The 26,502-nt window shown below is 32.0% G+C and overlaps 4 protein-coding genes and 1 non-coding gene across 7 annotated transcripts; 3 read left to right on the top strand and 2 right to left on the bottom strand.

Moving 5' to 3' along the window:
- The first annotated feature begins 316 nt into the window (after nucleotides 1-316).
- Nucleotides 317-1,712, top strand: LOC106651011 (DNA repair protein RAD51 homolog 4). The gene is made up of 4 exons (XM_014369335.2): nucleotides 317-686; nucleotides 764-876; nucleotides 941-1,151; nucleotides 1,218-1,712. Exons 1-4 carry the CDS (start codon nucleotides 546-548, stop codon nucleotides 1,710-1,712), a joined length of 960 nt encoding a protein of 319 aa, XP_014224821.1. The 5' UTR covers nucleotides 317-545.
- Nucleotides 1,713-2,160: 448 nt separating this feature from the next.
- On the top strand, nucleotides 2,161-4,710 carry LOC106651050. The gene is made up of 2 exons (XM_014369383.2): nucleotides 2,161-2,452; nucleotides 2,795-4,710. The coding sequence occupies exons 1-2, from the start codon at nucleotides 2,373-2,375 to the stop codon at nucleotides 3,339-3,341; spliced, it is 627 nt and encodes a 208-aa protein (XP_014224869.1). The 5' UTR covers nucleotides 2,161-2,372; the 3' UTR covers nucleotides 3,342-4,710.
- A 518-nt stretch (nucleotides 4,711-5,228) lies between these two features.
- Nucleotides 5,229-20,030, bottom strand: LOC106651128 (TRPL translocation defect protein 14). 3 transcript variants are annotated; one of them, XM_014369508.2, is made up of 9 exons: nucleotides 18,501-20,030; nucleotides 15,473-15,540; nucleotides 13,438-13,475; nucleotides 12,857-12,894; nucleotides 9,143-9,271; nucleotides 8,079-8,552; nucleotides 7,606-7,813; nucleotides 7,354-7,535; nucleotides 5,229-7,243 (listed from the first exon to the last, which is right to left on the bottom strand). In XM_014369508.2, the coding sequence occupies exons 1-9, from the start codon at nucleotides 18,553-18,555 to the stop codon at nucleotides 6,951-6,953; spliced, it is 1,485 nt and encodes a 494-aa protein (XP_014224994.1). In that variant the 5' UTR covers nucleotides 18,556-20,030; the 3' UTR covers nucleotides 5,229-6,950. The 3 variants fall into 3 exon arrangements, with proteins under 3 accessions (XP_014224994.1, XP_014224995.1, XP_023317643.1); XM_014369509.2 differs by lacking the exons at nucleotides 13,438-13,475; nucleotides 18,501-20,030; XM_023461875.1 differs by lacking the exons at nucleotides 12,857-12,894; nucleotides 13,438-13,475; nucleotides 15,473-15,540; nucleotides 18,501-20,030 and adding an exon at nucleotides 11,038-11,457.
- A 1,898-nt stretch (nucleotides 20,031-21,928) lies between these two features.
- LOC106651045 (kelch domain-containing protein 10) lies at nucleotides 21,929-24,663 on the bottom strand. Its single transcript, XM_014369378.2, has 3 exons — nucleotides 23,330-24,663; nucleotides 22,852-23,178; nucleotides 21,929-22,739 (listed from the first exon to the last, which is right to left on the bottom strand). Exons 1-3 carry the CDS (start codon nucleotides 24,002-24,004, stop codon nucleotides 22,536-22,538), a joined length of 1,206 nt encoding a protein of 401 aa, XP_014224864.1. The 5' UTR covers nucleotides 24,005-24,663; the 3' UTR covers nucleotides 21,929-22,535.
- Nucleotides 24,664-25,868: 1,205 nt separating this feature from the next.
- On the top strand, nucleotides 25,869-25,950 carry Trnas-uga. The gene has a single exon. It is a non-coding gene; the product is annotated as a tRNA-Ser (tRNA).
- Nucleotides 25,951-26,502: the final 552 nt, after the last annotated feature.

A 26,502-nucleotide genomic window follows, 5' to 3' on the forward strand; every position in this document is an offset into this window, starting at 1 on the left:
GCATCGCAGCAAACGTTGGAAGACTCATCATAAAATTAGAATTTAGATATGTAGCAGTCGTACGCAATTTATAATTTTAGCCAGTTCATTCATGAATGACGACGCACTCTTTTTCTGTCAATGGTCTGCTTGTGAATTTTTTAATTGAGGATGACGTATTTTTAACGTCATTACTCGTGTCATGCGTACAGTTTGCGCCTTAATATTGCGATACACAGAAAAATTTTAAAGTTAATTATTTCCAGCAAAATAAAAAAACTTCCATTTGGCTGCGGGTACACACGACATATAAAGTACGATTCCCCGCGTGTAATAATACCACTTGCTTAAGTTGAACAAGTGCCTGTATAACTATTTACACTTTCACAGTTCAGACTTCAGATGTCTCTGTAGTCTGTACTCGACTGCAGTTTTGTTTTGACTTGAAAACAGACGATATTACAATTCCGTCAAATCCTCGCACTATTATTCTCGAGCAGACAGACTCAGAGAAATATTTCTTATGACATTTGTGTAAATGAGTTGAAAGAAAAAAGAAATACATAATGGCCCGTTTAGAGAACGCAGATTTGGGATTGTCAGAGAGCTCAATTGTCAAATTGCGATCTGCAGGTATCTTAACTGTTTATGATTTTATGTTGTTGACTTGCGAAGAGCTCGTGAAAAAAACTGACATGCCTTATGAGGTATGCTACTCACATCTGTTAAATCTTTGTTCCGCCTCTTTCAATTATTTTTACGAAGTAACATAATATCTTCACAGCTCGTCGATACTTTACAAAAAACAATAGTCACAAAGTTTGGAGGGAACATTGAACATTCTCTCGATGTTTATTCTCAAGAAAGAGAGGACGTCATATCCACCGGTTTGAGTTGGTAAATTCTCACACAAACACTAAAATTGTTCTTTGCAGCGATCATCGATCATTTGCTTTTGCAGCCTGGACAATCTGTTGGACGGGGGCTTTCATTGTCGTCAAATTTACGAAATCTGCGGATGTTCGTCGGCGGGCAAATCGCAGCTGTGCCATTGGTTCGCGATGCACGCCACTCTCAACGATCTAAGCCAAGTTCATTACGTCGATGCAAGTCGGCAATTTTTCGCCTCGAGAATTCAAATGATACTCGACATGCGGAAAGCCAGTGTCACCGTTAGTTGTGTGGTACTCGGCCAATAATTATTCCTTCTTTTCACGAGGTGTCCTTTCGTTTTTCAGGATTTCGCCAAAGTCATGAGCGCGATAAAAGTTCACCAAGTCCATCGAATCCACGACTTGGTCAGTCTCTTTCACGAGCTGGCAACGACGTGGAACGAAAGCGAATCGTCGAGTAATAAAAAGCTCATTATAATTGACTCTTTGTCTCTGCTCTGTGCGATCGTTCCGAGCACCGAGCTCACTCAGATATTGTGCAGTTTTGCGTCGATCTGCAGGTACTTGGCCAACCGTTGCCGAGTAGCCGTCGTTGTTATAAACAGAGTTCGAGCCGAGCAGAGAGACTCGATGTTGACGGACAAATCGAGCGGCAAGAGCGTTCCCTTGAATTTTCAACCGTCGCTCGGCAAATACTGGCAAGGCGTGCCGAATGTGCGCTTATTGATAGATCCTTTGGAAAGAGGACGACGAGAAATACGAGTCTGGAAAAGTACTCTCCTTGAAAATGGAAAATGTTGTTTTGTCGATTTCAATGACGAGGGTATACTCCCTAAATGATATTGAATGTAATATAATTGCTGTTTTTATACAAAGATGTTAATCATAAATGTCTTGCGAAATTATTATGTAATTGATAAGTGTAAACTTTTTTTCAATACTAACGATGCTTTGTCATGTATACTATCTTTCTGAGTAATCGAATTACATATTGTCAAATTATCATCAAGTTCGCTAATAAAAACACGCAACATCAATTTAAATACCTCATAATTATAAATAGATGTTTCACATCAATAAAATTGTGTGGTCAATTTAAAAGTATTTAGAAAACTTAATATCAATTCGCAAACATACTAGATACATACTATTATTTTGCAAAGTTAACGGGTAACTACCATCCCACACTTACTGCTACACTGCAGACATTACACACTATATATAGGTATAAATACATGATATGTGGTAGATATCTCGCGATCTGGTCTGCAAACAGCAAGACAGTACTACAGCAGTGGACTGGTGGAATATGCGCGTGCGTTTACTGCAGAGGACAACAATCGAGTCGTGTCCATCTCCACTGCACGTCTAGTTTCTCTCGCTCTTCCGACCCGTGAGGGTCTTCTTTTTGTTAAATTTATCATTTCTATATTTATGTAGCAACGCAAATAGTCAATAATCATCTTAATTTAAGTATTACTCATTAAAATAAGTACTATCATGGCTTCCTTGGTGGCTGATTATGGAAACTCGTCGGGTTCTGAAGACGAACAGGATCAGGAAAACTCCGACTCGGAATCGTAAGTTGTTCTTTGCTGAAGCTTATTTACCTGTTTGTATGTGCATATACACATGTGTATATACATGTTACGTTTGGCTGTCTACTAATGTTGTATTGAATTTGTACACAAAAGACATGATATTATAATGTGAAAACATTGATAATTAGCATGTCATACAATAACTCATTTAATGATGCATTTATTCCTATTTATATTCAATTTGTCTGCTGTGAAATTATCAGATGTTCTCATTTATCTTATATCAGCCCATAAAATAATTTTCATGTTTACAACATGAGAATTGTTTAATAATATTAGGAAAATTAGAAATACATTGTTAAATTAATCCTTAATTATTAGTTCTAAGGATATAGTTGATGATGAAGATAACAGTACTGACAATGATAATGAAGAATTAAAACAAGACGATGCTTCCAATAAAAAACTTCCATTGCCCACTCCTGATTTCAACGGTGCACCAACCTTGAAAACTTCTGTTTTCTCAAATCCATTTGCAGAGGCTGAAAGAGCTAAAAGTGCTATGCTTGAAAAACATGTAAAAATGACTCCAACATTAGATGATACAAAAATGATAAATGGTCGAAAAATTTGCTGGAACTATAGAAAAGGACGGTGTCGCTTTGGTCACAATTGTACATTTGCTCATGATTCTGATTTACATCGAACTGCTGCTGAGTTAGAAGCTTTACATTCACCCCAAGAAACTATTATATGTCAAAAACAATATACTGGTCAAGTTACAATTGATGAAGATGATGAGATTGATCAAGAAAATAGTCAAACAATTAAACGAAAAAAAAGACCTGGTTTGAGTCAAACTTTAATTCCTAGTAAAAAAGTTTTAAAGATATATAAAGCGCAACAAGCAAAAGCAGTTGGTAGATAAATTGTAGTAAATTTATATATTTTGAGTAATCGTTTTTTAATTTAAAAAGTGATAAACAGTTTTTGACAAAGGAAAGCACTTCCATTTTTGTTAGCAATGTAAACATGGCAAAGTAAATGGAGTATTTTTTAAAGCTATGAGAATATCTAATCAATTTTATATTTTCTCACAGTGTTGAATTAATTACTAATGAAATGAAATTGTAAACAAGTTGAGTATTAGAAATATTAATAACTTTTTGAAAATTTATTGCTTGGAAATTAAAACCATTATATCTATATGTAGTCTAAGTGCTCTTGTTTTAAATGTCAATATTAATTTGTCAATCTTTAGACTATTTATAAATACACTATTGTGATTATTAAAAATATTTTATACATTCTAAGAAAAATGTAAATCAAAATGTTGAATAGTACACTATTCTTAACTATAATATATTCTACATCACTTATTAGTATGTCCTGAAAAATTTACTTCTACTAAAAATTTGCCAGAATTTAAAAACAATGTTTAAAATGATAATTTAATCAAGGTAATGGAATTTATTTTACTATTAACTTAAAAACTAGGTACCTATAATCTTTTACAATAGAATGATTTAGTAGTAATTTCTTATTTGGGTCTAAAAATTCTTGAAGCATACCATTAATTGTGCAAATTTTATTATTGACTAAAAAGTTAACTAAGTCATTAAGAAATTGCCAATTTTTTTCAATGCTTTCAGTCAAATTAAAAAAATTACTTGATACATTGTTAATTCAATTTTGAATAATAATATATAGTTTCTGCATTCATAGTGCAAAATCCAAGTATTCCATTAATTTGTGTAAAATTTTATGAATTTTTCCTTGTGTAAATTCATTTAAACAATCTGAAAGATTATATCAACAAGAAACTACTCAAATTTTAGTCTTCTATCAAGTATTTTGGACTTATTAAACATAAAACTTGTAGATTTAAAATACTAGTCTCTCCAACCATGTGAAAATGGTTAAAAAGTAATTTACTTAATTTTAAATTATGCTTCCTTCAGAAAAATGCTCAATATTTTTTCAATTATATAATGTGCACTGTGCGTTGATTTCCATTAATGATATTATTTAGCTTGAATCTTCTTGAGATACACGAAATATTATGAAAACAGTTAATTTTTACTATTTTTTGGTATAACTTTAATTTTATAACTAAAATTGAGAATCAAACTTAAATATATAATTATAATTAATGTGACTAAATCATTATGTAACTCGAAGTGCATTTATAAGAAAAATTGTCATCTCAAACTAACACTGTAATTATACAATTTTGTTAATCATTGTTTTCCAAATAGAATTGATGAAATATTAAAAAGAATTATTTAAAACTATAATTGAAGTTATAATCTTATTTGTTCCTTGCCTTTTTTTACAGTTCAGATATTGTATTTTACTGACTTTTTTAAATGTATTTAATAAAGGATAAGGCACTGAAAACGTAAGTCTATCTAATAGAACTGAAAATAGTGGATATTAAGAAAGTTGTTTCATACAGTTTTGATGATACAAATACATACATATAATAGTAAGGAAGTAAAAAAATTACTTTGTTGCATAAATGGTTATTCTTTATATAATTTATGAAGTTTCAATAAAAAGTAAAAACAACTAACTATGCATTAAAAAAAATGTTTTATTTATCATTTTCATTTTTTATCCAATTTGCTGTTGTATAAAATTTGAAACATAACAAAATGGTAATTTCTTTTCAATTTAGATGAATCATGAAAAAAAATCTTTCTTAATAGATTATCTAACAATTGGATTGTAAGCGACTCCAAAGAAAAAGCTCATGAAGTCAACGAATATAAGTTACTGTAGATTCAGGAAATTTCAATAACTTCACAACATGTAATTGGACAAACAATATTTATTCATAAACCTATGAGTACATTGAAGTCTGGTTGCATGTATACTGAAACATATACATACACACACCACTCAAAAAACATTGTAATATCTATTGAAAATATAATAGTAGTTTTTCCATTTTTTCATAATTTTTTGTGTCATAGGCACTTAGTCAAATGCTTTTATCAGGTCTAAAATAACCCTTGATGAAATGTAGAAATAACATATTGTTTCTTCACAGTTATTCAAACTAAAGAAATATTTTTCATTTTCATTTAGCACATTTCAATTTATAATATTTAAAACATGATCTTTATAAAAATAATCACAGTTCATAATCAAATGACCGTACCAAAGATTTAATCGCGATATAAAATAATTATCAAATTAAATTTGAATTAATTGGATTTTTTATGTTGACAATACAATTCAACAAATCACGGTAAATTGTTTTAAAATATAGTCACGTGTTTTAGAGAAGTATTTGTTTTCATTTAAAAGGTATGAAAGTTTTTGCAATTACAGTAATATATTATACATTATTTACATTTTCATTTTAGCAGAAATAAATTTATCCCAAACATGGTTTATAAACATTTCATGATATACTTGTATCTTATGTAACTATGAAAAAAATTAAAGTTCACCAAGAATGAAATAGAGCGTAGGATGACTGATTGGATTAAAATGGTGCATTATTTCATAATATTTGACTTTTTTTAAATCAATATATCTACAATCCTTTTGAAACATCTATATTGCAAATTTTGTCAATGATTAGTTACTTAACATTGATTATTATCACAAATGACAAAGGACTTATAAGTTTAATGGTATCACAAACGTACATTAATGAGAACATTTATTTTTATTCAGTTATACTATTTTAAAAATATATTAATTCAATTTTCTCCTGCAAGACATGAAAATGGGTTTGATTTGGAACATTTATCACTTATTTCTGCTCAGTTTTTTCATACTATCAACAAGAATTCAAATTTATAAATAATTCAGGTATATTGCGATCAGTTCTCATAAAAGTTTTGAAAAACATTATACTTTCATTTAAAAATATTCATCGTCTGAAGAAATGAAAATCTCGTAAAAACATTTTCAAAAAATTCGGTCCTGCATATTTTTCGTATTAAGATTGATATTTATTTCATTAGACATTCATGCTAATACTGCATTAAATTTTCCATAGTATAATACGCAAAATAAAATGAGTGTACACCCAAGGAAAGCCATCTATTTAAAAAAATAAAAATTTCATTAAAATAACACACATTTTCAAATTAAAATTTTTCCACATATAAAATGTAAATTAATTTTAAAAAATTACCAACGCAAATTGATGTTCAAAATGTTAAAATTTCAGTCTCAATAAGACATCCGGGAACATCGCAAAATTTGAACGAATTCACAGTGTCTTACTAACAAAAATTATTATATTTTAGTAGTATTAATTATTAGTAAAATATTTTTTTGTTTTTTTTTGTTTTTTTCCTTTTTTTCAACAAATTGCCACGATAAAAATCTCAATTGATTAAGATTTCCATAAAACTCATCTCGGCTTTCCACGGGTTATACATTTTTAATCAATTTTTTAAATTAAATTTTAAATATATCAATAATGATTAACTATGTTTTAACAAATTAATCAAAACTTAAATTAGTAAAATATCTTAATTATAAATTACAAATAACAGCAGACAGTTTAGTGCTATTGAAAACCGTTAACATTATCTGGCACGTGGGACGACTGTCCATCTGTTGGATTTTTGTGATGTTCTACACCATTTTGTTGATTTTCTTGTATTTCTTTATTTCGTTGACATACACCGTTGATTTGATCATTATTACTGCTGCTAGTACTCGGAGAAGGTTCTGCAGTATTTTCATCAGAGTGGAACCCATTACTTGCACCATTTATTATCATTTCGCCTAACAAAGAATCAATTCCATTTTTAAACATCGTTTTAGGTGTATCCACTGCAGGTGGGATCGCATTGGTTACTGTAAAAAAAGTTAATTCAAAAATCAAAATATTGCTTTTGACTAGGACACTTGAAATATTAATCAAATAACTTGAGACGTTTCCAAAGAAAATGTAGTTAATCACTAACCATTCAAATTGTGGCAATATTTGTTCGTAACATTCCATTCTTCACGCAAGCTCAAGTTGAACATGCTGTAATCAGGATTTCCAGTAACTTCTTTTTCAATCGTTAAAATTTGAGGCAATATATTCATGAGCTTATCGCTGGGCAATGCAGTGTAAGTCTCCAAAAGCATCAGTCCATTGCACCTGTTAATAATTCATACATTGATAATATATTCGATACATGTTGATTCGATGTACTTAAACAAGACGTTACCTTTTGTGGCAAGGCTCCCGATAAATATCCAATTGAAAGTATTGATTATTAATCAGGAAGCAGCGACGACGCTTGAAAATGGTGAAGTGTGAGTCGTCGCGCTGAGCAAGCATGTTAAGATAGTCCCTATGGGTCAACTGAGTTTTCACTTCAACCACTTGGTCGTTTATTTTGGGCCGTCTAAGTGTGTGAATGTACGACCAGTGACCTAAAAATAAAATTTGTACAATCAATGCCATTGGTCGGTAGAGCTCGAATTTAGCAAAGGATGATACGAGTGCAGTTGCATAAGGAGCAAGGACGGTGGAAGGTGTCGAATTTCTGTTCTCAGGAGGATTTGCGGTATCGTATTTTCCACGAGAACAAGTATGCACGCGGTACTGGTTTTTACACGTAAAACCAAGGTGAAGATGTAAGGAAGGTCCAATGGCCGAATGAATAGACGCAACTCTGTTTGCGGGGATAAATGTTACCTTTTTGACCACGTTTTCTCAACCTTGCCTGGGTCTTGGGATTATTGCTTTGCAAGTAGTTATGCACAACGTCAAAGTCTTGGAAGGGCGGGAACTCTTCGTCCGGCGGCAGGGGGCCCTTGACAAGGAACTTGACCTTGCGACTACTGGCTTGCAATCGGTCGCCGGTGTCGATGCCAAGCTTCTGGCAGACGCACTCGATCATGCGGCAGATCTTGCTTTCGAAGTCCTGCGAGTTGTCGATCACGTCGAAGTAAGGATGGCCGACCCAGGCCGAGGCGGCCTTGTAATCGAGCTCGCGGGCCAGCCCGAGGCCCTCGGTGCGGCAGGCGTGATCCTCGGTCGAGTAGAACTGCTCAGCGCCATTCGCCGCCGACACCATGTGAATGATGTGGTTGTAGCGGGTGTCGCGAAGCTCCACGCTGTTCCAACCGTTCGATGCCATCATCAGCTCCCATTTTTCCTTCGAGATAACTAAGAACGAAAGAAAAAAAAACAGCGGTTACATACGGTGACAAAAATCACCAAAATCTCGTTTGTCGCTGCAGTGGCGGCGGCGGCGGTGCGCCTGCCCGCATGCAGCATTTTGCAGGCTTCGCGCGATAACGTAAGCCGTTATTATGCAACTACTTCGTCCCTATAACGATTGACGCGTGCCAGCTCTTTGTTTACCGATCGTATTTTTAATCGCTCAATTGCTCAAGTTCAATTTTAAGCTCTGATGCATGTTCATACACACGTACGCTTGGCTCGTTGGCTTACTCGATCGAGTATGTATCTTTTTTTTCATATTCTCTCGATTGGAAGCGGTACTGGTAAATGTCATAAAACCTTAAGTATAAAGGATCTTATTTATTTATGTAACTCGTTGGTGGCTCACTAGAGTTACGCGTTACCCGACACCTACTGTCACTTCGATCGTTATAAAGTATCGTGCTATTTGGTACCGAGGAATTTATTCCTCTCGATTCAAGCAAGGAATTTTCAAAGATAGAAAAAACCAAAGTCATGATTTTGATAATTGATGATGTTTAGATGATTAAAGCAGCGAAATTAAAACTTACAGGCAGAAGCGTCCATAGCACCTCTATCGCAAATGATAAGGCAATTCCGGTTCATGCTCGCGCCCAATTCGAAGAACGTATTCTCGATCTGCAGCATAGTCTTCAGTAGACTTTCTTGGAACTTGAAAGCTGTTGGAAATTAATCATTATTAAATTATACCAATGATTTGCATTGATATACGTTAACTTTTATCAAAGTTTACAAAAAGTATCAGTTAACTTGATTAGTTCGTCAAATTCGTGGATTTCAAATGTAATAATTTTTAATTAAAAAATCGACGAACAATCGCAGATTATACATAAAAACACGTGGCTAAATATCTAGCACTGTACTTGATTGTAGCATATACTAAAAGTTATGATGAATCTGAGTGAACGAATCTACATTTTTTCGATTTTTTTTTTTATCTTTACTGTATTTATTTGTATGTATTTGAAATTAAAATAATAAGTAAACTAATAGGTGCAAATTACACATTGATTCAAACTTTTAATACTAAAAAATTGATATCATTATCTATATTTTTGACTTATAAGTAGCAGTTGATTTTTGTAGAATCAGACAATGCACGAAAGTCATTGCATAAAAATGCCGATGCAACGAGTATACTTGTGTCAACTATTCGAGGAAGAGTAAAAAAATGAAATGCGAGATGGGTAATAATATTCAGGAGCCATTCATTCGTATTTTCTTTCGCGTACTCATGTTGCGACAATTGCATATCCACATAGTTCTGAGTCGGAGATTTTCCTTCTTGTTGACTGTCAACAATAGTAAAATTAAAAAAATCAAAAGAATAAAAAAAATTACTTTTCTCTTTCACTTTTCATTACTACGAAAAATTTAATCTGCTGAGAAATTATTAGACTGAAGTCTTGAATTGGTGGTAACGACTGCGATTGCAGAATAACGTTTACAAAAGACAGTACAGCAAAAACAGTATAACGTACTTGTGCTCGCGCGAGCAAGTCATACGCTGCACTTGGCCCTGTCAATCATACCCCAAGCAAAAACTATAATAAGAGAACGATCGAGTCCGACTGTCCTCGCACGTTAGCTAAAATAGCCAAAATATGCACGAGGCACCTAGCCAATTTTTATCAACTTTTAATGCACTATAAGTGATAACGCGTACTCTCAGTAATGTGCTAATTTATTAGAACTTCATTCTACGAGAGGGACACGTTTTAGCTGTCCAAAGCCAACACAAAAAAAACAAAACATATGTAACTTATGTTTTACGTGTAATAGCCATTAATGCATTTATGTACTAACTAATTGTGTGCTTTTTAATGATTTTAACGCACCTGGATCAATAAAAACATTATTAAAATATTAAAAATGAATTCATGAGTTTCAACTATGAACAGCAAAATTCAAACGTAAACGCCATTTAAAGTATAATTTTTAAAGAAACTTTTAACTGGGTTTGTCTTTAAAGAAAAGTCACGTCATTGGCACATTACTTCAAACAGTCATTTTCTTTGCGGCAGCTAGTCAAATGATTCTGATAGGCACATGTCTATGCATTATGTAAACTACTATAAATATTGTAAGAAACATAAAAAAGATGATAAAATGTTGTGAAACTACGTGTAATTATTGGCAAAGAAAAATTCATACTTTAGATAATGAGTATCGTGATTGATTTACATTGCGGCTGTATAGTAATTATTCAGTGATAAAGAAATAGTTACAGAGTTTGATTACTTCATAATAGATCTTAAAAACTTAATGATATTGTAATTAATGTTAATCGTAATTGTATTATAATAAAAATCGAGCTATTTACTTCAGCTTTTTCAGCATTGATCAGACATTAGTTGTTCCAGAAACATGTGATTGATAAGCGAACTAGCACTCAGTTACGACAGAATGTTACCGACTGACTCACCCTCGTAAGAACTGACTGAAGCAAACATCGACCATTTTACAGGATCTTTGGCCGATATTTTCCAGTTTTGTGTCAAAGGCTTAGCTGAGTTATTTAATGAAATGGCAGGTGATTTAATTTTCATGCATTGTAATTTTTATAATATTAATTTCAATGTTATTTCCGGCTTGACCGTCAAAAATTTAGATACTTTCATAATTAGTTTCTAAAAACGCGGGAAATTTTACAATGTAAAAACGTGTCATTGTTGAAGATACTCGGTTACATAATAATTGTACAAGACTATTTTTTCTTACGTAATTTTAAAATGAGCGAGTGTCTTTTTTGGAAAAAAATATGTTAAGAAGAGCCCGTGGGTACCATAAGTAAAAACTACAAAAAAATTTTAATTTTAAATTTTGAATTCATGGAAAATAATAATTTCAATTGTTGTGTTATTAATGAAGAATAAAAAAAATTCAAACTTTAATCCTGTAATGTTCGTTCAAAAAGTTTCTTTCTATACAAATTGTAGAATATTTAGATGAGTACAATTAAAGACATTTCATATGACGTTAGTTTTTACCATATGCAATAAATAAAAATTAGTAGCTATTATTGTACATTGTGTCAGCAAAAATATATTTCAATTTTACACACACAAGAAAGATAAGATTAAAGACTGGATAGATTTTTTACGCATTGAATAAGGAAATAATATAAACTAAACTGTATAATGCACTTTTAATGTATCCGTATTATAAGATATATTAGCAAAGGTCGACATATTCGTGTCAAGACACATTTACTGAAAACTAATAAAACATATTTTGAAGATCATATTTTTTTATTCTTCAATTATTTTTAAGTACGGCTTTTCATAAAGATCAAGTATCTATACTTTCTAAACATAAAAAAAAATTTTATAAAAAAATTATGTATCTCAGAACCAAGGTCGATTATTTTTATCGTTACGGGTGTTTTTATCAATAAATATAGACAATGCGTTATATTGAATATCGCTGAAAACCTTAAAAATTAAATGAAATGTTTGTCGGAAATATTAATGGACAATAATTACTTTGTACTATTTTTACCAGTAATATTTCATGATTTTGTAAATGTACCTGAAAATATAATGTACTAAACATTACGGGCGGAAGTCCAAAAACCTATTGCACGATGTTTTCTTCATATTACTCGCGTCATACAATCCGACAGTTGATAAAATATTATTTAGCAGACTTCTCGTAAAAGTAGTTAGTAGGATTCAAGCAAAAGTGATTTACATCATGTAAAAAGATAGCTAATGAAATTGATCTCGATACTTATCATTTAACACTATCAAAACAGTACTAGATTCATCAAACAAATAACGGAAGTGTTAAATTTCGAGTTAGTACTTTAGAATTACTTCATATTTGATTATCAAATAGTCATCTTCATATTTAATTGTTATTTGTATATTTGTACAACTAGATCCAATTTAGTTAGATTAAATATAGTTTGATTTATTAGCTGTAATGAAATAGATCATTCAAAAAAAGTATGAATAGAGAAGTTTAATGTTTGAACGAAATCTGCTATAACTTACAGATTTATGAAAATTATTTCGAATTACTATTTGTAGTGTAGGAGTTTTTTTTAATGTACATTTTTATTTGGGAATAAAAACCCGTTCAACAATTGTCAACTTCGAAAAATTTTTGTAATCTGACTGCTCATTTTATACATTCTAATTCACTTTTGCATACTCAAAAACAAGCTTTCATTTAGCCACTTGTTTAGTTTAGTAAACTTAAAAAACATAAGTTATATATATTTTTAAATCTTTACTCACCCTGCTCAGCGTTCAGATCAGAAAACTTGATGCCGCCACTGAAATGCAAAAGCATGCCCAAAATGAATCGCAATGTCCAAGCAAAAAATATATCTTAACTGTGATTTTAATTTATTTTCTCAAAAAAAACTACTTTTATGAAAATGTCAAGTTTGATGAAAATAATTTATTTTAATCAGTAAACAAAAAATTTAACAGAAAAATTAAATAATAACATCTTCAATAAAACTTATTATTCAAATTCTTACTCAAAATAATATCGTTGATCTTAAACAGTTTAAAAATTAAAAACAATTTATTTTGATATTTTTATATTAATTAAATATTAAATGAATTTATAATATATTGTTTATTTGATAAAATTAGGGCTCATGTTCGTTTTTTTACTTCAAGTGTAACTTGATAAACTTATTAATGTTGCATAAAAGTTTTTATAGTTTAGCGAGTATTCATTAAATTTTTAATCAAGTGCAAATTGCAAGAATTTAAATGTTATTTCAGAAATCAATATATATTCATGTAATTATGCTTGGGACATTTTTTTTTATATTATGCGAAGTTAGCTTGTAATTTTGCCATACCTGAGCAGCACGGTCGCTGTCTCGGGGACACGGAACACCTGAAAAAGACAACGAAGAACTCGATCGAATCCACAACGAAGATGACAACCTCATATCCCGTACACCATTATTTGGCGAATTTTTGTAGCCAAAGATATAGTACAATTGCGAAATAACGTTCAATTTTTGCTCATTAATGCGCTAAATGACAATTTTGCGAATGCTTATACAAGTATATAATAGTAAGAAAAGAAATACGAAAATCAAATTTTACGATCAAATTTTACGAAGTTTTCAAATACGCTATTCTATACAGATTGAGAATAAAATTGAGTATTTCCCATTTTCTACATGTTAAAAATTAAACTCATACGAAACGTTAAATGAAATTCTGAACAAAAATTTTGTCAAATATATCAATGAATTTTGAAAAGTATAATTTTTGACATACTCAAAGACGAGCTTTATTGAAAAACCACATGGCTTTTTGAGAAAGACAATTTGCTAAAAAAATATATACTTGAATCCATTGAAAAATATACTGTTTGTAATAAATTTACTTGAAAAGATGATATTTTAACGAATTGAATATTAGCACTCGTCATTCGTTAAAAGAACATCCGCACACGAAATATGTGCTTTTTCGTATTATTGTATACTTTTAATGAAAGCAGAATCCGTTAAAGTGAAAATTTTCAAATGCTTTTAAGTGTCTGAATTTATTCAAAATTGTAGATGTAGAAAATATCTTTGAGCATTTTCACTTGTTCATTAGACCAGTTTTCTCTTACAATTGCATGCATAAAATCGTCATTTTGCGAATCAATGCATTTAAAAAGGCATAAATCAATAAGATTCTTATCTTTATTTTAGTAAATAAGTAATAAATCATCAATATTTTTAGTCTGTGATTTTATAGAATGTTAATCCTAGGTTTATATTTTGAGCCTAAAAGTCCCATTTTTTAATTAAATTTATGGGTGCTAAAATTCAAAAATAATATTTAATAAATCGTGTATTGAATTTGACCAATATCAGCCTGAAGTTTTGATGAAAAATAATTCATGATATAAGGTATAAATATTTGTTCTTAAAAAGTTGAAGGCAATTTCAAAGTTCGATTTTAACTTAGGATTAACTTTACTTTGATAATTCCATCACTTACAATAAAATTAAAAAATTAAAAAAAAGATTTTCTCTGTGTTGATTAATGAATCGAAAACTAAAATCATTTACAACGGATAATTGTAATACACATTTTGTGATTTTTTAGTTTTAATATATTTGAAAAAAAAAATCAAACACTCACAATATACTGGCTACTTCATCAAATTTACAAATAATAATTTACATTTTCTAATTTTCGTGAAGTTTAAGTGAACAATTTAGTTTTTTCCTAATCTTATTGATTTAGGCTAATAAATTCACGTTTCAACGATTCATGTAGATAATTTTATATAAAAAAATAATAAAAAACGATTTATTTTAATATATTTTGAGAATTCTTTCGATATAATGGTTTAACATAGCAAAGGACGTATTGTCTAACTCATTTCGTATTTCTCACAAAAAAGGCTATTAAATTCGCAATGCAGATTTCTGAAAATCATTTTACACATAATCTTTTGTATTTCAATTAATCAATCATTAACGGAGATGTGTCATCAAAAATAATGAACATAACATCACAACCATACAAAAAATAGAAGGGGTGAACTCTTTTCTTATGATAGTAACTTTACACTCATTTCTAAATGTTCAATCTCCGTTAATAATTGATTGAAAATAAAAAAATGCGTTTCTAATATTTTCTGAAATCTACATTATGGACTTAATGGACTTTTTCCTGAGTATAATCCGAATTGAATCTATAGGTTCGAATATAAAAAGTTGATTTTTTACAGTTTAAATTTTATAAAAAATTTTAATGATAGAAAAAATAATTTAATTTTATATTTATATGGCTTTTAGTATATTTTAATTCATGTAAAGCTTATAAGTTTCTTAATCACGAATACAAATCGGAAAAATTATGTAAGTAGTCAAGTATGCTCACCTTCCATCCTAGATTTTCAAAAAATGTGCATATGCGAGTCTGTCCTGTTGTTTTTCCACCACAGGGTCCTAAAAATAGTGAGTAAAGATAAATAATTACTCTACGTTTTCTAAATTGGTTTTGTATTTTAAAGTCTAATCAATCAAGTGATTATCATGCAAACATAATTCAACATTAATAATTGTATTACTTATGTCTCCTAAAATTAAGTAATAATAGAAGGAATTTGTGAAAACGCAATGTACTTTCAATTTAATCACAAACTTTTGATGACACATCAAACAGAGATCACTATAATCCATGTGAAGTTTAATCAGTGTAAATAGATGAGTCAATGACTTTTTATAGATTATAAGAATGTAGGACTGAGTGTTATCATTTAATAATTTAAGAGAAAACCAATCATTTTACAAAATTCGTTGCATCACCTAGAGTATGACGCAACAACATTTGGATTTCTAAGAACTAACGATATAATTGTATAAAAATTTCAATTAATTATGGATGTAAAAAAATTTTTTGGGGTAGTGAACAGTTTTATAAAATTATTCAAGAATTTATAAATTACTATTGCCTTTTTCATAGTGAATATTTTGAATTACTCTTCAATAAATGTATCAATAATTATACTTTTTAAAGAAATTTTCAAAAAAATGATACAAAAAGATATTGTGATAGGAAAACTCAATTTTCAAACTTTTAGAATCTTTCATATGCAGCATCAAAACTCAATTGCATGGTAAATTGACTCGAGTAAACGTCAAAAAGTTTGACGTGCATTGTCGGAAGTTCAGTCTTTATATTTAGAGCTGTGTTCAATAACAGATGCTATTCACGGATGGGTGTTGCTCAACACACCTAAAAATTGAGTATAACTGTGCACATTTAATAAATTTAGCAACTTGGTTCAAAAGTGGCGCTTTCCCTAAGCATGCGGGGAAGACGCCACCCCGATTGGAGCAATATGCCTTTAATCTGAATACAATGAAAAAAATGAAATATAATTCATTTTCGTGATCTCCTAGCGCACTACCAGGGCCAAGCTTGCATGATGTATTGTCATTATCTAGATGTCGTTTACCATTTCCACTTAAACATTTTATTGAAAACTAAACGAATGTTTGCACATTGAACTTTACGAAAAATTTTGATGCTTGAAAATCGACTGATAATCGACTAATAATCGACTGATAATAGCTGTAAAAAATCAGCTATTTTGTGTTGATGTAATCGGATTATCATAACGCAAATTCCAATAGGTCTCTAATTTAAATTTTCTTTTTTATAACAATAATATAGCAAAGTAACGTCTTCCCTGAGCTGGCGTTTCCCCCCACTTTACCTTAATTAATAAATAATTTTTAATTGTTATGAATAAATTATCAGTTCAAGTACATGCGATGGAAATTTGTCATACTGTTATCTATTGAATGATTCAATTTGTATAAAATGAATAGATAGATATCATATTGCGAGTATATTTATACAAGCGGTGTAGCATTACTTATCATGAAGTGTTCAATTTTATCACACGATCATTAGTCTCGAAACCAGTAGCTAATGACCTACAATAATGATTAAGTCTGTTATGTATATCACGTGCATGAAAAATTATACATCGAATGAATTTAAAATATATTAAAAGAGGAAGGGAGGAAAAATAGTTTAGTATTTGATAAAATATTCATAAAGGTTATTTAAAAATTTTAAATCCTTTTTATTCGTATTGCCACTATATTATTAAAGCGTAAAAGAGTATAATGTTTAGCGTGTTTAACAATCATTTAATTTTCAGACTCGAATTTGAGCGATTGTTCTAAGAATCAATAAAACTTAGGAATATTTGGCATTTAATTCCAAGCGACCCGATTGAAGTCTCGAATAGAGTGGTTTATTACAACCAATTATTCATCTTACAGACTTGGATAAAATTGTTTGAACAACGTAACGGCAAATTGAAATCAATTAACGTCAAAAATTTATTTACTTTCTGATTATAAAACATAAAATTTTGATCTGTAACATGAGTATGTAATTATATGAAAAAAGAAGAAAAAACAACGAAAATAAACAAAAAAAAATTCCATCAAGAATCGAAAAGTTTCAATACATCGGTCAAATAATAGTTGTGCTTAAACAATATAATGGATGTAAAATGTTGTTTTGCCACCACCCACGATATTTATACATCCAAAGACTTCGTAACAGCAAACAAAAATACGATGAAGCTGTGAGCTTCCGTTTTGGCATTCTTGCTTCATCGCAACACACAGAGACAATTTTGAAATGATTTTAATTTCATTTTCTGTTTGATATTTCCGGCTCTCTGGTTTTTATCAATAGAGTCTGCTCAATAGTTGTGTTTTTTTTAATTGTTCGAATTGAAAAGCATCGAGCGCAGAAGCTATTCATGCAGGAAGTTCGTCTGATGTTTATCAGATAAGGCGCAAAATATTTACATTCGGAGATGACGTCGCAAAACAAACGAGTCAGTAGTCATGTCAAAACGAGGTTGAAAAATGAATCAAACGATAAAAAAAAAGTGACAGGGACTGACTTGATGTAATACATCATTATGAATATCTATACGTGTGGGAATAAGCCACAGGTATTCGAGACTCAAGGGCCACGGCTAATGAAAATCAATATCGTGGCGGCCGTCCATATTTAAAGCCACGACAATGCTCCGATGGCGATGTCTATGTTCTACGCATCGCCTTACTGATTTGAACGCGCATATACATTCACACCCACTCCAACCCACGTGTTCCTACCAGATGACAGTATTGTTTTAAGCTGTTTTCATAAATAAGACATCGAAGCTGAATAATCGACGTATTGAATGTTTTAAAATTGGTTTTTTTTTATAATAATAGCGTTTAAAAATAATGCAGTTGAAAAGATTTTAAAAACACGTGGGTGAGTATCGACCATTAGAATTTTTCTCTCGTATATAGGTTAAAAAGTTGAGGAGAGCTTTATTATGTTAGTGAATGATTAACTTTGTAAAAAGTACGAAAAAGCCTACCTCCAGTCAGCACCAGTTTGTACACCCTCTTCTGGTCCATGGTCTTTTGGTCCATAACGACGTAGATAGCGGTTCTGATGAAATAGTTGAATTTTACGCGCACTTGTGCTCAAGCCGACCAACGTGTTTTACTTTGGCCACGAGAAAATCAAATGACCCGTCCAGATCGATCCACTACCAATTTAAGATGTGAACGCAGAGACGGACGGATCTCGAAAGATCTCAATTGAATTTTAACGACGTATCAATTGGTCGGAGCATCCGTCGAATAAAATACTAATCCTCGTGCGTCTGTACTCGCTCGCTTTGAATAAAGCTGAGGAAATGGGGAAAAAAGACGCAGACGACGCGGCTCTGCCTACGATTTAAAATAGAAAAGTCTCGGGCGCACTCGCGCACGTGTGGACCGCGTAGTACTATTTGTTTTGGGTGGCGTTACTTTCGCTGCAGGCTGCTTCACTCGCACAGTGTTGTACACGGCTGGGCAGGGGTCAAGAATGAGCAGAGTGAAAGATCGCTCCGCGCAGGTACCGGGTATACACTGCTGCTGCTGCTGCTGCTGCTTGAGCTGTCTGCTCGCCGAGCTTGATGTGGCCTAATGCGCACACCAATGAACCTGCGTAGCTGTCCAGAATTATGACGATGACACAGCTCCCACTGTTACCGTCGTCGTGCACTGTCTCCGAAATTCTTCTACTCTGATATAATCACACGCGAATTGTTTCCTCCGCGCGATGACTCGCTTGTAAGACGTCCAAATGAGCTAGTCCAAATAAGAGACTGACGCGCGGCGTTGAAACGAATGTATGCGCCGTTGATTGATGGACATTTACGCGTGTGTATATGTGTGTTGTAACGTGAGACGGCAATTAAACACCCGATGACGAGAATGTACCGGAGCGAGAATTAGATTTGGAGCTACTATAGTTGGACAAAATAGAATAGCTCGACGCTGTAGCGCGGCTAGTATCGTAATAAGCCTCGATTTGCGCTGCACAGCTACTTATGGTTGTGCGCGAGCTGCCAGTGGTGCTTACTATACACACTGTATTACAAGTAAACGTCCGAACGATTCGTTACGAGGACGCACGAGGAATCACGATTACGCGAAGAGCGGCACACGCCGCGCGCACATATCTTTCGATATCATAGCTAACAAGCACGAAGCGGAGCACGAGGCAGGACAGCGAGTCGAAGACGGCGTTGCTGACGGCGGCGGCGGCGGCTGGACTCTGATTCGGAGACACTGATAAGTCCGCGATATATCCGATTACTGCTCCGTAATTTGTCCCCGGCGGCGAGCGTCGTGCTGCTGACGCAGGCCGCTCGTTATTGTACTCGCGCGACAACTGATCGCTGCACAGGCCAGGCAAGCATGCCCGGGCGACACTACTTCTCACCGCCTACTGAATATTAGCGCGCGCTCGCGACTCAGCTTTGCCAGAGATAGGCATACTACGCGCGGATCCACGAATTTCGCACGAGTTTCGCTGCTGTTACGGACCCGCTGACTGCTTTTGCGAGTACTCTACTGCTGCGGGCTGCAGGTACTGCTTGTACACACGCTCAATTGCGGAGCACGCGCACTACCCACCCCGCGAGCCACACTCGGTCACATGTGCACCTATACCTATTCGAAATCTGAATTGGCACACTGCGGATATAGTTGCATACACGCATGATTTCTCCGATTGCAGCAACTGCACACATTGTTGCAGCCGCGTTGGATCCACCCGCGCGCGCGCGCGCCTACCTGCGGGGGCCACTGCGCAAGCTTCGCGGTCGTCGGTCAAAGCGATCAAAATTGAAGTCTCGCGGCGAGTCACGAGCTCGAGACGGGCGCGTGGCTAATAAACGTCGTCCCGAAGCTCGTGACCACGGGCAATCATCATCAGACATCCTATATTATTGCTTCGATTGGGCAATTCTCTCGGTCTTCTTTTAATTCGTTTATACTGTTATTTACTTCGAACTTGGGCCGAGCGAGAGTGGCAGCGACGATGATCGCTTATATATTGCTCGCTTCTTGAATTACGCGCGCTGCGCTGCGCCTGCATCGTCCATTGTTTATAACTGAAACGCTATTACTTGCAATCGAGCGTATACTATTACCAATCAATGTTCAATTAATATGACTCTAACGCATTCGAGCTTGTGCGTTTGAAAATAATGTATAAACAGCTGAAAAATTCACCTTTTTCCCCATCGACTGTTAATATCGTTGGCTCATCATGATTCATTTTTACAGTAGCAGTGCCGTACTTATCGTTTGAACAAGCTTGTATGTTTTATGAACGTAGACTACATTGATTTTCGCAGACGCATTTTATTTATTTTTAAATGATAAATATTTGGTTCAAAGCAGTATAATAAAAAGACAAGAGGAAAATACCTTAACGCCAATTATCTTTCTTTTCCCACTGCAAACGTTTGTATGGGAAAATTCATGCGATGAATGTTGGCGGTAAAAAATGATCGTTAATGAAACACTTCGATTTTTATTAATTATTTATAAAATTTCAACATTATTGCATTTATAATAGATTGGATATTATGTATTACTTATACGTATCTGAAGTAATTTGTTGGAGATATGCGGTTAAGTGATCAAAATAAAACATTTTACTAAAACTTTCAGAACCAAATTCGTTGTCAATAGAGCGACATATAATTTTAATTGAGGTAAATGATTTATTTCAGACATCATCATTAACGTACTATAAACATTAAACAAAGAAGTATTAGCCTTAATTATTGCTGCAATCGACTTTTTTATTAGTTTCTTAACTAATTCAAAAACCTGTTTATACTCTAATGAGTCTCTTATGGAGTTAGATTAGATTAGATAACTTCCATAACAAATGCATATCTAATAGAAGTTGCCTGATATTGTTTTTTCTCTAAAAACTACCTAGTTTCTTTGTCTTTGTGGTGAAAATTTTTTTAATTTGATTTTGTTATTATAACATAGAAGAAGATAAGCATATTATTATAATTTTTGTATTGTTTTCTTTATGAAATATTTAATAACATACAATGCATCAATTTTATATGGAAAAATCTCTCTAAATTATTTAGTTTATATACAACAGAATTTAAATATCACAGTTAATTGTCTGTTAAAATAGTGACGATTGATATTCTATCTAAAATCTTAATTTTATACAACATTGAAGTTTACTTTTTATTCAAATTTAAAGCAAAATCCATTTAACAAGCCCATTGAAATTATTTTTCGGTCTATAAATAATATTACTTGTTGTCACGATTTATTAATAACTATCATTAGATTTATTTTCTCATTTACTATAAATAATATTTGTTTATTTTATTATAATAATTTAAAAAACAATGATATAAATCTGTCATGTTTTTACAAAAAATCTTAAAATTAATGTTAGAACAATGGTAAAATATTAAAAATTACAATCATGACTTAATTTAATTGTTTTAACAGAAAAATTTTTACTTTTACATAAATAAAATTGGAAGATAAACTCTTTGAATATCAGTACAAGACTTTACTGACCGTCTATTTAAGTATGAAAATAGTTTTACTACTATATTTACATGATTTGAATAAAAGGATGAATTATCCACACCTAGATCGTTTTACTATAAGTATATATAATCCAAGTCAAAAAAAAGTTATATCAAAGAAATCTTAATTTGTCAAAATAAAAAAGCCAGAATCGATGCATTTATAGCAATCACATTTTCTCAACATATTAATATATTATGTAATATGAAGGTCATGAAAGCTCTAAATATGAATATGAGATTTCATTTGAGCTCATGTTATAATTTCAATTAACTGCCTAAACTTTACTAACATATTTTTCAGTTCAATATACATTTTCTGGTTTGTCACTCAACTCAAGATTATTTACAATTTTTCTATTAATGATGTAACGATGATCACATTCAATTAAGGCTGATATGAAAATGGGCAAAAATTTAATTTTGCTTACGATAATCATATTTTCTTGTTCAACTAAAATTAGTAAATATTATTCTAAAATATATTAAATAAGACTACAGGAAATGTTCACTTGAAGAAATATCTCTATTAGCACACTCTAGTCTTTGAACAAATTTTGAAGGTATTCCAATTTTTAAAAGATCAAGAGACGGTACTTTCTTTAAATGAGGGTAGTAGAAATTTAATGCTTCCCAACACATTTCAGTAATTTTTGGTACTGTTAACCATACAGAAAAAATTTCATCTGTTCTTGCAACCTAAAATCAATGAATCAAAAGTTGTAAATGTTTTTTTAATTATTTACTTATAATTTAATGAAAAAAAAATTGATCTCATTATTGACTTTAATATTTAAAAATATATTATTACCTCATTGCCTTTTTTTACAATTCCACCAAATGTAAACATTTGTCCTGCAGGTGTAAGTGTTGTAGAATGAAAGTAAGTGGGTTGGGGTAACTTGCACATTTTCAAACAAGTCCATTGTAAATTACTCAAGTCTAAGCGCCACAGATCACAAAAAACTTGAGTACCATTATAACCTCCAGATATGACTACAATATTTGAATTAGTTTTATCATCAACAAACTGAACCAGACCGTGACATCGTCTTGGTGCTGGAAAGAGTTGTCCCATGTCCCCATGTGCATGTAATTTCATCCATTTTTTTGTTAAAATATCAAAAGCAGGAATTTCCTGTAATAAGAAAAAATATTAAGCTGACAATAATTAAACTTATGATATTTAAATTAATATTTTCTCATGTAATTAAAACATTAAACATATAGATTATAATCAATTATTTCCATATATAAATCACATTTAATACTTTAAATTTAATACGTACTGAAAATCCAAAAGCTTCAATTGCTGTACCTCCTCCTAACACATAAATCATTTTTCCATCAAATGCAACTTCATGCCTATATCTACCTTTTGGCTCTAGAGGATCTCGCCCACCACAAATATAAACAGATTCCCAAACACGTAATTTGAAATCAAATCTATGTACATCACATGTATAGTCTAAACCAGTAGTTCCACCAATAGTATATAAATATTGTCCATGGAATACAATAGCTTGGCCATATTGTGGATCAGGTTGCTGCCCAGTTGCTGGTATACTGTGCATAACTCCAGTATTTATGTTGCACACATAAATGTTATTATTACAATGTTCACCAAAAGGTACACCAGTGCCACCATGAGCTAGCAAACTATCACCTGTGAGGATAACAGCATTTGATGCTAGCTCATTAGGCATAGTTCTTTCACAGGGTAACAGTTTCCATCGTTTGGTAGCAAAATTAAATTTCCATATTTCTTTGAACAATGGTCTACTATACGACCAACTTGGATTATCTTGCATATCAGGATCATCAGCTGAAATATTTGGATTGAATCCCCCAAATGAATAGAGATTCTTTTCATCGCAAACAATTCTGTGCCCACTACGAGCTTTAGGTCTACTGCAGCCCTGGACTTGGTGTTTAGTAAAAACAAATGCCTCAAAAGCATACATATTGTAGGAGTTGCTGCCAGCTTTTATATACTTTAAAAATAGAGGCCACAAAAGTAGCTAATAACAGAACTTGCAAAAAACATGAGTAATACAGTTGTCAGATTGATAAATATATTAATCACTAACACTACTGGGATTGCGGACACTCACGCACTTAATTAATGCAAATATTTAGGAAAGTTAAAAATGTCGCTGCCCAAGGTCGTATGTAACATTCGAAGAAGTCGTTCACCAATAGCACAACGAAATCTTTGTGGATCTGTAGCGAGTATCAACAATTAGATTTTAGGTTTGAATTCATTTATGTAATTGATTCAAAGCATTGACCGCTGCTAAAGAAAACATAATCCACATTACGAGATATGTATTATGTATATACTTGCAGTCTATGTTATTCACACATTCTCGAATTTGCCAAGGTACCAAAAGCAACGATGATCACATGAAAACAAACTCGACTGACGTTTTTAGTACGCGCAAAGCAGCGTGAAATCTTTATCTAATGTATCTACAATTCTGCATTTTATATCTTGTACTCACAGATAAAATTATAGTAAAGCGTGTATGCTGTGTATATCGTTCAGCATGCAATGTGCAACTTGCAAGTATAGGTATTTGTACAATAACCCAAACGTCAACCGTTTTTCAATATATGTGAACTGAGAAGAATCGCCATGTGTATTGTTCCTATGTCATATGTGAGAATAGTCAAAATTTATTAACCAAGAATTAGACATGTTATGTCATATTAGCAGTTCAAAATTCGCACGAATTTGAATAAACAAATTTCAAAATGATTCCACATTACTGCAAACTATCCAAAAATTGTTTAATGAATTAGATTTAATAAATCGTAAATTGAAACTCTTAAATTTTATGAGTCACATGAGTTGATAAATAAATTCTATAAAAACGATCTAATTATTGCATTTCTTCCAAAAATGAATATAAGCTTTATTGAAAAATAAAATTGTATTAAAAATTTAAAAAGTTAAACGCAAAACAAATACCTTTTTACGTATTTGTTTTTCACTTTTACTTTCAGCCAATTATTACCAGGAAATAAACTATTTATAATATTTCTGAAGAAACAATGGGTGAACTGAAGTTTTTTAAAAAATTTAATGAAAATAATACTGCAAAATTTTTAATTCGTCGTCGTTGACCATAAAACAAACTTTTTTTTATTAAAATTTCTTTTTTGATCACTATTGAAAGTTAAATAATTGAATTTTTTTTAAATTAAAATGATTAGAAAATGATTTTGTTATTTCTTTGCATATATATTTAAATAGATTTTATCAGAAAATTTTAAAATTCTAGTTTTTGGATGCGTAACGTAAAAAATGCAACGAAAATCGTTTGAAATAATGATTTTATGCAATACAATCGCCATAGAGCCTGATAAAGAAATTTTGGATGAATGTGTAAAAAAATACGATTGGAAATTTGATTTTTGAGCTCCTTAACCCTGAGAGGACTAAAATATACCACAGGCGTAAGGTCATTGGCCTCTAAATGTTTGACAATAGTTTGATCAAATGTTATAGGCCTCAGATAACTAAATAGAAAAAAATATCTTTTGTAATTATCCAAAAGCTGAAGCGCGATTTCATTAACTCATTTAAAAGGTTTTATTTTAGCTTTACTCAAAATTTTTTAAAAAAAGAAAAAATATAAATAAATAATAGCAATGAATAATTACGTGAGTAATTATTAAGTTTTTATCGATGAATAGTTTTTTGGGTTATGTAAATTACGTAATTTGTTAATTTTGTTTCAAAAGTTGTTTTAATTTCTCCATTATTTTTTCACTGTAAATAATTCAAAAACTTCAATGCTCAGAATGAGATCTCTTCCAACAGCTGCGGTGTCCGAGCGGTTAAGGAGATGGACTTGAAATCCATTGGGTTCTACCCGCACAGGTTCGAATCCTGTCCGCAGCGAATTTTTTTTTATTTGATCAAGGATTTAGTTTTATAATTGTGTTATTTACAGTCAAGGATGAGAAATACATGTTTTGAGACTTCACTTCAGCAGAGTCCTAAAAACTAGTAAAATTATATTTCTCATCCTTATAACATATCTCACATATTATATGACGTACCATGCTAAAGCTACAAGATGTGTCACGATAAAGTACTCAAATGTCAGTCAGAGCCCCTGTATGACAATACCCGCTGTACATTTTACCTAGTTCCGACAGAACTGACGGCAAGTCAATTTTTCGACGAAATTATCTATTCACACTGTCAGCGGATCGCCGATAGGGAAATGAAATCTTGGACGTATAGGACTTACGGCAGTCCGAGTAACCACGATGAGCTGGTACATCTAATCACAATTTAAACTGTTTTCAGATAGCGAATTTCTATTCGTTTGTGAGGCAGGATTCTAAAGAGCCACACATCATTTCAGTTCAGCATCGAAAAGAGAGATATCCATTAATGGCCAGCCAGCCATATAGCTATTTACCATGCATCTTCGAGATTTATTAG

This window comes from Trichogramma pretiosum, unplaced genomic scaffold (assembly GCF_000599845.2).
Source record: "Trichogramma pretiosum strain Unisexual culture from Peru unplaced genomic scaffold, Tpre_2.0 scaffold67, whole genome shotgun sequence".
NCBI lineage: Eukaryota > Metazoa > Arthropoda > Insecta > Hymenoptera > Trichogrammatidae > Trichogramma > Trichogramma pretiosum.